This window comes from Pocillopora damicornis, chromosome 1, assembly GCF_964200805.1.
Source record: "Pocillopora damicornis chromosome 1, jaPocDami1.2, whole genome shotgun sequence".
NCBI lineage: Eukaryota > Metazoa > Cnidaria > Anthozoa > Scleractinia > Pocilloporidae > Pocillopora > Pocillopora damicornis.
This window is the reverse complement of record NC_142670.1, coordinates 30,144,818-30,157,520: the sequence shown is the minus strand read 5'-3', so window position 1 is coordinate 30,157,520 and position 12,703 is coordinate 30,144,818. Positions and strand designations below refer to the sequence as shown.

Below are 12,703 nucleotides of genomic sequence, written 5' to 3'. Positions count from 1 at the left end.
TACATTACTGATCCGTTGACTTTTCCGGTGCGGTAAACCGTGTGCATTCCTTTTACAAGAACTAAGAAGCTATTTCTTTGAGCGAAGAGGCATGCTCTTGTATCGATTGCAGTTTCATTCAAATTTTTCTCTACCTTTAATACTCTTTTCCCTTAAGTATTTGATTTCCGGAAAATATCACAGCTCTCACACGCTTGGTGTAAATTCACTACTTCACTGAATATTTCCCGGGCGATATTCGTTATTTGTTTGTAGAATATATGAGGGCATACAACCACATTACTTCTTGATCAGTTGAGATTCCCTAGTGAGGTTTCTCCTGCGAAGACACGGGCTTGTGACATGGTGTTTTAGTGCAAAGGTCAGTTTAATCGGAGGGATTTGAACGGAAATTTATGTAAATATCTTGGTAATTTTTTTTGAAGGTGTTTATGTAGTTGGAGTAGGCAATGAGTTTGAAAAAATACTGTGCCACGTAAAACCCATCGTGTCACAATAAATGAAATGTCCGTTTATTTCTTGCCTGTATAACCCGTATGAAAACCCAACTGGGGCGTCATCATTTCTCAATGAGAGATGATTAATCTTCATTAAATAATGCAAATAGTCGTGAAAGATGAGGTTTTCTAATATTTTGCTGTAGAGCAACATTTGATGCCTGATTTTCTCACTCAGCCGCCCACCCTCCATCCCACAAACACACACATACAAACAAAAAAGGACACTGTCTGCCTAATGATTTCTGCCCATCCCACCTGCAGCCCACACAACCTTTTTTCCAATTCCCATCACGACGAATGCACAAGTTTTTTTTTTTTTTTTTTATCACACAACTGCCCAAAAATAAAAGAAAACATTTATTCCATAAGTCTTGAAAGTTCACATAAACCGAATTCAACTATACCAATATTCATCAAGTCCAAGAAATCAACACAAACTTAAGCCATAACATGAATGAGCTGGCTCTAAGAGCCCTTTGATTTTCTATTCCATCGTTTTCGAAAGAATTACACACTATGAAAGTCTGCGATACGCGTTTTTGTTTATTTATCATCATCATCATCATCATCATCATCATCATCATCATTATCATTATCATTATTTTTACGCGGACCTTTTTTTTTTTCATTGTTTTGGACCTGAGCGACAGACTGAACCAAAAAGGAGAGACAGCTCGTAGTCCAGAGGACTGCCGTATGTCAATGCTTTAATGGGTTTTCTTCCGTTCGCGTATCTGATGTTTTTTCCCTTTCTCGATTTTCCTTGTTCTTTTTCGAGGATGATAGATAGATGAAAGCAGCTCACAACACAGAATAGTAGTAACTTATCTTCTCGCAGAGGGTCGGTCATGGGTTTTTTCCTCTATCGATCAATTTTTAGATAATTTTTTTTCTATCTATGCAAGTCGTAATAATTTCGTGATCTCTTTTCCGTCGTCGACAGCACACTTTAATTGAATACCTCATGAATTCAGCTTCCTTTTAGCGTCATGTCTTTTCAGCTGCTCATGTATATTTTGTTGACACAATCGGAGTCACACACTTTAACACTCTCGTAAGGTTCGTTTTAGTTTCCTTGACACCCCTCCTCAGTCATCAGTCTATAAATTACCTAACCCGTAAAACCCTCACCATTTCTCGGCAAGAAGAGAAAATATTCTTTCATGTTTTATGAAAAAAAAATGTATTTATCTTTTCTGAGAAAATGTGCTTCACACATGTGTAATTCGATGCAGTGTGCTATTTTTAGTTATTTTTACTAAAAAGAAAATGATATAAACCATTTCTTCTATTTTGTCAAAAATGTATTTAGTCACATTTTGGCCGAGGGAGAGAGAGATCTCGAGTGTCTCAGCGTCTGGAAATGTGAAATTAATAATTAGATTATGGGTTTTAAAGATGAACTAAAGTTACGATTACTGGACGTTTTATTAAAGTTCTCTTTCCTGTCGAGAAATACATCTGTGTGATTGAATAAATTTATTTATATAAATAGAAGACATTATATTTCCTAGTCTCCACACATGAAGATAATTCGATTGCCTATCAACAATTTCCACTCCACTAGTTTTTAATTATGATGCCCGTGAAACTGAGATCACTCGAGGCGCAGAGGTACTTCATCTTCAAACCTATGTCTCGTTTGAAACTGTCGGAAAGAACTCAACTGTTTTCATCGCCCACTTGTCCAAAGTTTTATGATATAGATATCGATGAAATACCAGAATTTCTGTTTCGAAAACATGATATCTTTACCACGCGCTGTGAACGTTCTACTTATCTCTTATCTCTGACGTCATGGTAACCCGCTTTAGCAAAATGGCGGTTTTACTTTTCACGAAGGGCTCTTTTTTATATTACGAACATCAAGTTGATTCAACCTTAAGTTCAGAGGAAAAATTTATTTCGTGATAATTTTTATGTCAAAATTAAGGGGTCCTGTCCACGGGCTGAGTTACCTGCAGGTGTCATGTGCATTCGGAGTTCTTCATATATATTTTAAATTGTATTTGATCTAAATGACCGATAACAAATGGCAAAACAACATGATTAAACTTAACTTGATTTTAGTTCGGAGGCAGGGAAAGCTGTACGCTCTTTATTTTATCTTATTTTTTATTTCACACTATTGAGAGCGCAGCCCATAAGATGGCCATTGACATCTTCTGACAACCTTAAAAGTATAGATGTGTGAATTTAAGCAATAACTTAAGAGCTAGAATTAACATATTTATGTAGAGTTTATATTTTTCGTAAAATGAGACGATATTTTGCTTAGATAGGATAAATAAAACAGTGTATTTTTATTATTGGATGAAGTTCAGACTTAACTGGTGGAAACTTCTGCTAAAAAAAGCAACCCTTTACAACAACGGGGCTCTGTGAAATAAAAAATTGAAAATCTAAGAACGTTGCCCTATTTTCTTACAACACTCCACATTTATGACTCCTTCCTCCTATGGATGTCACTACTCAGTAACAACCTGGAAGGTCCCTTTATCTCGGCGGACGAAAACTTAGTTTCCGTAAATTCTCGTTCAACATCAACTTGCAGCAGAGTGGGATCGTTTCGTAATATTTTTGATTCTATCTCTGGCGTTCTAGGTGTAGCCGTTCGGTTTCTACCTTTGATTTTTACCGTCTTAATGGCTGGTCTGCTCTTCGTGCAACACAAACGTAGCGCTTGCTGAAACTCAGGAATTCTGAATACATACACAATCGGATTAACAAAAGAATTAGAATAATTTAGAATGTTCACCATGAAATAAAACTTCCATGGTATTGATGTCTCAGGTATATAGATTAATACGTTCAAGATGATTAAGGGAAGCCAACATAATAAAGCCAGTATTGATACCAGAAGAAGGGTCTTTGTTAAGCGTCTGTTTCGCGAAGCTCCATTCCGATGCTGTGAGTCAACACTCTGGTGTTGAAAGTTTCTCCAGATGGCGATGTTACAGACACATATAATGATTGTTAGACCCAACAGAACTAGGACAGAGACATACAATGCAGATCCTATTGAATTAAACTCCGATAGCAAAATTAACATTGTAGACGACAAGGCAGCGAATGTCCAAAGTATGAAAATGGCGATGCAGTATGTTTTGGTGGACAGTAATCGGTATTTAAACGGCCAATATACGGCGTACAATCTCTCACAAGATATAGAGGCTGCAGATAGATATGAGCCGAACGTAAAAATGGAATCGATGCATTTGAAAACCACAAGAAAAAGGCTGTCTTCAGCTGTCCAAAGCTGATAGTCATCTCCAACAATGTAAATGTAAAAGGGTACGGAGAAGGTTCCCAACAACAAATCGGCAAACGCCATGTTCATAACTAGGAATAAACTTTTCCTACGAAGTGGTTTGGTAACTACAAAAAGAACAAGAGTGAGGAAGTTTCCTGCAATGATTAGGACAGAAGATAAAATGAAAGCGCTGCATAGTGCGATCCCTTCTGCCTTGGAAGGAAAACTTCTTGTGAATGCAGATGCATTCTCCATGGTTTTATTCACTGCCGACGAGTGAATCATCATAAACCTATGACTAAATGAATTAAGGTAAACAGTTTTTTTTCGGAATAAAACGCGTTGTTTCAAAGGAGAGGAACTCAACCTTTTGCAACAACACCAAGCATCAACGGCTCACAAGATATTTGTCTTTCGCGGTAATTATATTTAAGGAGTCACGTGTTCCAGGTAGACAAGACATTTCAGGTTCAACTAATACCGCCAATTAAAACGGCTGTTCATCAAATAACGAAACAGCTGTTCATGTATTTTCCTGTTGAAAAGGCAAGAATTGCACAAGGTTTTAACAAATTTCTTGTGTGGCTCAAAATATCCATACTAGCAGTGTAGGAAGTTATCCTTTCTCAATAAGAGATAATCTTCAATTAGTGATAGACGGAAGCCGGTGTAATAACACTTAAGGATATTTAGCTCTAGACACATGCTACTAGATGCACTGTTAAATTTTGCATCAAACAGTAATTGTACACTGTTGGAATTAAACGAGTCATGACAATTAGAGAGAGAAATACTAAGAAATTATAATCTAGAGTTAAGTACATTTATGGCTCCTATCGTCAAAAATTTACCATCATACATTAAAGACAGCCAACACGCACTTGAAATTGTTCGTGAATTTCATTTCCTTGGCCAAGACAAACTTCTTTTCACTATGGATATCAAACATTTTTTTGATTAACGTACTGTCAAAGAACCTAGCTCTTAAACATTACTCCGCTCAGTCAACCTGGTGCTAATAGCTTTCAATTGAAGTTGTCAAATATTGTTCCAATTCCCTTACCCCTTTACCTCCTATGAGTGACTAAGAGAGAATTTCTCCCTATAATATCGATATCAATACAATATCAAGCATAGAAGTGATGAGAATAAAGTAAAATATCAATTGAGGATTATTAGCTTTTCCAATACCAAACTCTCTAACTCTCTAGACAGTGAGGAGAATTACTAATGTGATCTTGGGAGTTAAAGAGTTACGTAACCGGTGGGACTACTCAGTGCGTACTCAAATAGTAAAAGAAGGCACTATTAGTAATTTGCGTGTTACATCGGAATGCACTCGTTTTCAGCCGATCAGAAGTGCGTAATTTTCTTATAGACGTTATTTTAAAAGTAAGCAAGTTTACTGTTATAATTAGGACAGATGCCTTCTGCTTTGGAAACTTCTTGCAAATTTGGACTTATTTGTAGGATTTCGTTCATATGCCTTGAACAAAGTTAACTTGTAACTAAATGGTTTACGGGATGAAACGTTTGATCGGGAAAGAATGCGGTGTTTCAAAGGAGAGGAACTCGATCTTCTGCAACGACACGAAATAACAACAGCTGAAAAGTCATTTACGCGTCATATTAATTTTACTCAAGGCAGTCATGTTGTCGAGGTAGACGATGCATTTCGAAATAATACCGTGCACGTAGAGCCCTTCATGTCACGATATACTTCTGTTCATCAAACAACGTGACAGCTGTTTGCGTGTTTTTCTGCAAAGTTTTACCGCTTCATAAGGTTTTAAACAAATTTCTTGCTTGGCTCACAATTTTTTAACAAATCGACTCGAACGTTATCTTTCAATGAACAAAGAATATGAAAAATGCTCTCGGAATAATTTGCCCTACACGCATGTTATATAATACGCTCTTCAATTTTTGATTATGCATGAAACAGTCTCCTACACCGTTCAATTTTAATGAGTTTTAGGAGAAAGAAATGATCCAAATTATTATCTACAGTTAATTGTATTTACATTAACTGATCCGTTCAAAAAAAAACCGTATGATTTCCTTTACTTAAATCATAAAAATATATTTTTTTCGAAGCGAAGAGGCATATATGGTTATCATTTCTCAATGAGAGATAATTTTCGTGAAGGTGATGAACGAATTTTGTCGTGACACATCCAAGATATTTTGCTTTAACTCTCTTCTAAGTGCGTAGATCTATTTCCAAATTTGCATTAAACATTTCAAAATTTCTTCATAAAGCCACTCACGTGTTGTTATCTCTTAGTGAGATATATAATCTTCGTTAAATTGATAAATAAAGAGTGTAATAACACTTCCAGGATAATTTACGCTTGACTCCGGCATGATCCATGATGCACTGCTCTAGTTCTAATTTTGCCTTAGAAATTTATTCTGCACCGTTGAATTTAAAGGTTATAGCAAAGAGAGAGAGAAACAATAATGAATATTATTATTTTAAGTAAAGTTCATTTACATTATTGATCCGCTGACTTTTCCGGTGCGGTGAACCTTTACTAGAACTAACAAGTTATTTCTTGGAGCGTAAAGGCATGCTCTTGTATCGATGGCAGTCTCATTCAAACTTTTCTCTGCCTTTAATACTCTTTCTCTTAAATATTTGGTTTTCGGAAAGTACTACAGCTCTCACGCGCTTGGTGTAAATGCGCTACATATTTCCTAGAGATATTCGTTATTTGTTGAACAAATAAGGAATATTACCAGGAAATATGCAAGTTGCAGAATATATGAGGGCATACACCCACATTACTTCTTGATCAGTTGAGATTCCCTTGTAAGGTTTCTCCTGCGAAGAGACGGGCTTGTGACATGGTGTTTTAATGCAACGGTCAGTTTAATCGGAGGGATTTTTTTAATTTTTTTGGACTCGCGCGACAGACTGAACCGAAAAGGAGAGACAGCTCGTAGTCTAGAGGACTGCCGTGTGTCAATGATTTGATGGGTTTCTTCCGTTTGCGTATCTGATGTTTTTTCCCTTTCTCGATTTTCCTCGTTCTTTTTCGAGGATGACACGATATTCTAAAAGAAATAGATGAAAGCAGCTCGCAACACAGAATAGTAGTAACTTATCTCCTCGCAGAGGAACGCTCATGGGTTTTTTCCTCAATCGATCATTTTTTGGAGAATCTTTTTTTCATCCATGGTGGTCGTGATAATTTCGTGATCTCTTTTCCGTCGTCGACAGCACATTTTAATTGAGTACCTCATGAATTCAGCGTCGTTTTAGCTTCATGTCTTTGCATCAAATTACGAGCAGTACCTGCTCATGTATTTTTTGTTAACACCATCGGAGTCACACACTTTAACACTCTCGTAAGGTTCGTTTCAGTTTCCTTGACACCCCTCCTTAGTCATCAGTCTGCAAATTACCTAACCCGTAAACCGTCACCACTTCTCGGCAAGAAGAGAAAATATTTCTTAATGTTATATGGAAAAAGCGTATTTATCCTTTCAGAGAAAATGTGCTTAACACGTGTGTCATTCGATGCAGTGTGATATTTTTAGTTATTTTTACTAAAAAGAAAATGATATTAACCATTTCTTCTATTTTGTCGGTTGATCTCTCAAAAATGTAGGTAGTCATGTTTTGGCCGAGGGAGAGAGAGATCTCGAGTGCCTCAGCGTCTGGAAATATGAAATTAATAATTAGATTATGGGTTTTAAAGATGAACTAAAGTTACGATTACTGGACGTTCTATTAGAGTTCTCTTTCCTGTCGAGATAACCGGATACATCTGTGTGATTGAATGATTTTATTTATTAAACTTCAGTTACGGCAGTTATAGCTGTACGCTCTTTATTTTATCTTATTTTTTATTTCACACTCTTGAGGGCACGGTCCGTAAGATGGCCATTGACATGTTCTGACAATCTTAAAAGTAGAGGTCTGTTAATTTAAGCAATAACTTAAGAGCTGGAACTATCATTTTTATGAAGAGTTTATTTTTCGCAAAATGAGACGATATTTTGCCCAGATAGGTTAAATAAAACAGCATATTTTTATGATTGGATGAAATTCAAACTTAACTGGTGTAAACTGCTGCTGCAAAAAGCAACCCTATACAACAAAAGGCTCTGTGAGGCAAAAAATTGAAAATCTAAGAACGTTATCCAATAGTCCATATTTATGGCTTCTACCTCTTATGGTAGTCACTACTATGTAACAATGCGGACGGTCCTCTTATCTCAGCTGACTAAAACTTAGTTTTCTTATACTTTATTGTTCAACCTCAACTTGCAGGTGACTGGGGTCGTTTCGTAATATTCTTAGCTGTGTCTCTGGCGTTATGGGTGCAACTTTTCGGTTTCGTCTTTCGGTTTTTACCATCATAATGGCTGGTCTCCTCTTCGTATAGCAAGAACGCAGCGCTTGCTGAAACTCAGGAATTCTGAATACATACACAATCGGATTTACAAAAGAGTTAGAATAATTTATAATGTTCGCTATGACATAAATACATAATAATGATGTCTCAGATACATATGTAAAGATTAATACGTCCATGATGATTAAGGGAAGCCAACATACTAAAGCCAGTATGGACACCAGAAGTAGGGTCTTTGTTAAGCTTCTGTTTCGCGAAGCTCCATTTCGATTATGTGAGACAACACTCTCTTGTTGAAAATTTCTCCAGATGGCGATGTTACAGACACATATAATGATTGTTAGACCCAACGCAACGGGGATAAAAACATACATAATAGATTCAAATGAACTCGAATCATAGAAATTTAACAAATTTATTAATGTAGACACCAACACAGCGAGCGTCCAAATTAAGAAAATGATGACGCGGTATGTTCTGGTGGATAATGAACGGTGTTTAAACGGCCAAAATACGGCATAACATCTCTCACAAGAAATAGAGGCTGCAGATATATACGGGCTAAACAAAAAAATGTTATCCAAACTTGTATAAAATATTTGGTAGGCAATGTGTTCAGAGTCATATTTTACTGTCCAAAGCTGATAGTCACCTCCAACAAAGAAAATATAAAAGGGCAGAGTGAAGGCTCCTAACATCAAATCAGCAAACGCCATATTCAGAACTAAAAACAAACTTTTCCTACGTAGTGGTTTGGTAACTGCAAATAGAACCAGAGCCAGCAAGTTTCCTGCAATGATTAGGACCAGAGATAAAATGAGAGCGCTGCATAGTGCGATCCCTTCTGCCTTGGAAGGAAAACGTCTTGTGAATGCAGACGCATTCTCCATGGTTTTGTTCACTGCCGATGAGTCAATCATTACAGAGATGACTAAATGAATTAAGGTAAACAGTTTTTTCGGAATAAAATGCGTTTTTTCAAAGGAGAGACACTCAACCTTTTAAAACAACATCAAGCAACAACGGCTGATTTGTCTTCCGTGGTAATTATATTCAAGGAGTCACATGGTCCAGGTAGACAAGACATTTCAGGTTCAACCAATACCGTCAATAAAATGTAGCAGCTGTTCATGTATTTTCCTGTTGAAATGGCAAGAATTGCACAGTTTTACGCTTGTTATGGTTTTAACAAATTTCTTGTGTGGTTATAATCTCTGCACAAGCAGACTAGGAAGTTATCTTTACTCAAGCAGAGATGATCTTCATTAGTGATAGACGAAAGGTTTAGTAACAATTCAGTACAATTAGCTCTAGACACATGCTACCAGATGCACTGTTAAATTTTGCATCAAACAGTCATCGTAAATCTTTGAAATTAAACGAGTCACAACAATTAGAGAGAGAAATACTAAGAAATTAAAATCTAGAGTTAAGTACATTTATTTATACATTTATGACTTCTATCGTCAAAACTTTACCATCATACATTAAAGGCAACCAACACGCACTTGAAATTGTTCGTGTCGTTAATTTCCTTGGCCAAGACAAACTTCTTTTCACTATGGACATTACATCTCTTTTTCGTGTCATTTGCCATTCTGTCGCTCAAACATATTTTTGATCAACGTACTCTCAAAGAACCTAGCTCTGAAACACGACTCCGCTCAGCCAAACTAGTACTAATAATAGCTTTCAGTTGAAGTTGTCAAATATTGTTCCAATTCCCTTTCCCCTTTACCTCCCATGAGTGACTAAGAGAGAATCTCTCCTTACAATATCAATACAATATCAAGCATAGAAGTGATGAGAATAAAGTAAAATATCAATTAGGGGATTATTAGTTGATCCAATACCAAACTCTCTAAATTTACACCGTAGGAATTGTATGGCTGACAGTAAGGAGAATTAATAATGTGATCTTGGGAGTTAAAGGGTTAGGTAACCGGTGGGATTACTCAGCACGTACTCAAATAGTAAAAGAAGGTGCTATTAGTAATTTGCACTCGTGTTACATCGAAAAAAAATACACTCGTTTTCAGCCGATCAGAAGTGCGTAATTTTTTCATAGACGTTATTTTAAAAGTAAGCAAGTTTCCTGTTATGATTAGGACGGATGCCTTCTTCTTTGGAAACTTCTTGCAAATTTCGTTCACTGCCGATGCCTCAAACAAAGTTAACTTGTAACTAAATGGTTTACGGGATGAAACGTTTGATCGGGAAAGAATGTGCTGTTTCAAAGGAGAGGAACTCGATCTTCTGCAACGACACAAAATAACAACAGCTGAAAAGTCATTTACGCGTCATATTAATTTTACTCAAGGCAGTCATGTTATCGAGGTAGACGATGCATTTCGAAATAATACCGTGCGCGTAGAGCCCTTCATGTCACGATATACGTCTGTTTATCAAACAACGTGACAGCTGTTTGTGTGTTTTTCTGCAAAGTTTTATCGCTTCATTAGTTTTTAAACAAATTTCTTGCTTAGCTCACAATATTTTAACAAATCGACTCGAACGTTATCTTTCAATGAACAAAGAATATGAAGAACGCTTTCGGAATAATTTGCGCCAGACGCATGTTATATAATAAGCTCTTCGATTTTCAATTTTGCATGAAACAGTCTCCTACACCGTTCAATTTTAATGAGTTTTAGGAGAAAGAAATGATCCAAATTATTATCTACAGTTAATTGTATTTACATTAACTGATCCGTTCAAGAAAACCGTATGTTTTCCTTTACTTAAATCATAAAAATATATTTTTTTCGGAGCGAAGAGGCATATATGGTTATCATTTCTCAATGAGAGATAATTTTCATGAAGGTGATGAACGAATTTTGTCGTGACACATCCAAGATATTTTGCTTTAACTCTCTTCTAAGTGCGTAGATCTATTTCCAAATTTGCATTAAACATTCATCCTACTGTGATAAATTTAGCTCAGAGAGGGAGAGAGATCTTTGGCGTCTGGAAATTTCTTACTTGGCTCAAAATTTCTTCATAAGGCCACTCAGGTGTTGTTATCTCTTAATGAGATATAATCTTCGTTAAATTGATAAATAAACAGTGTAATAACACTTCCAGGATGATTTACGCTTGACTCCGGCATGATCCATGATGCACTGCTCTAGTTCTAATTTTGCCTTAGAAATTCATTCTACACCGTTGAGTTTAAGAGTTATAGCAAAGAGAGAGAAATACTACTGAATTATTATTTTAAGTAAAGGTCATTTACATTATTGGATCCGCTGACTTTTCAGGTGCGGTGAACCTTGTGAATTCTTTTTACTAGAACTAAGAAGTTATTTCTTGGAGCGTAAAGGCATGCTCTTGTATCGATTGCAGTCTCATTCAAATTTTTCTCTGCCTTTAATACTCTTTTCTTTTAAGTATTTGATTTTCGGAAAGTATCTCAGCTCTCACGCGCTTGGTGTAAATGCACTACATATTTCCTAGAGATATTCGTTATTTGTTTAACAAATAACGAATATCACCGGGAAATATGCAAGTTGCAGAATATATGAGGGCATACACCCACATTACTTCTTGATCAGTTGAGATTCCCTGGTAAGGTTTCTCCTGCGAAGAGACGGGCTTGTGACATGGTGTTTTAATGCAACGGTCAGTTTAATCGGAGGGATTTATTAAATTTTTTGGACTCGCGCGACAGACTGAACCGAAAAGGAGAGACAGCTCGTAGTCTAGAGGACTGCCGTATGTCAATGATTTGATGGGTTTTCTTCCGTTTGCGTATCTGATGTTTTTTCATTTTCTCGATTTTCCTCGTTCTTTTTCGAGGATGACACGATATTCTAAAAGAAATAGATGAAAGCAGCTCGCAACACGGAATAGCAGTAACTTATCTCCTCACAGAGGAACGCTCATGGGTTTTTTCCTCAATCGATCAGTTTTTGGAGAATCTTTTTTTCATCCATGGTGGTCGTGATAATTTCGTGATCTCTTTTCCGTCGTCGACAGCACATTTTAATTGTATACCTCATGAATTCAGCGTCGTTTTAGCTTCATGTCTTTGCACCAAATTACGAGCAGTACCTGCTCATGTATTTTTTGTTAACACAATTGGAGTCACACACTTTAACACTCTCGTAAGGTTCGTTTTAGTTTCCTTGAGACCCCTCCTTAGTCATCAATCTACAAATTACCTAACCCGTAAAACCGTCAACATTTCTCGGCAAGAAGAGAAAATATTTCTTAGCGTATTTATCCTTTCAGAGAAAATGTGCTTCACACATGTGTCATTCGATGCAGTGTAATATTTTTAGTTATTTTTATTAAAAAGAAAATGATATAAACCATTTCTTCTATTTTGTCGGTTGATCTATCAAAAATGTAGTTAGTCACGTTTTGGCTGAGGGAGAGAGAGATCTCGAGTGCCTCAGCGTCTGGAAATATGAAATTAATAATTAGATTATGGGTTTTAAAAACGAACCAAAGTTACGATTACTGGACGCTCTATTAGAGTTCTCTCTCCTGTCGAGATAACCGGATACATCTGTGTGATTGAATGAATTTATTTATTAAAAATAAGAGACATTTTATTTTCTAGTCTCCACACATGAAAA

The 12,703-nt window shown here is 36.4% G+C and overlaps 1 protein-coding gene across 1 annotated transcript; it reads right to left on the bottom strand.

Annotated features, from left to right (window-relative positions):
* Positions 1-8,011: 8,011 nt before the first annotated feature.
* Positions 8,012-9,040, bottom strand: LOC149053242 (uncharacterized). Its single transcript, XM_089182644.1, has one exon. The coding sequence runs from the start codon at positions 9,038-9,040 to the stop codon at positions 8,012-8,014; it is 1,029 nt and encodes a 342-aa protein (XP_089038770.1).
* Between the last annotated feature and the right edge of the window lie 3,663 nt (positions 9,041-12,703).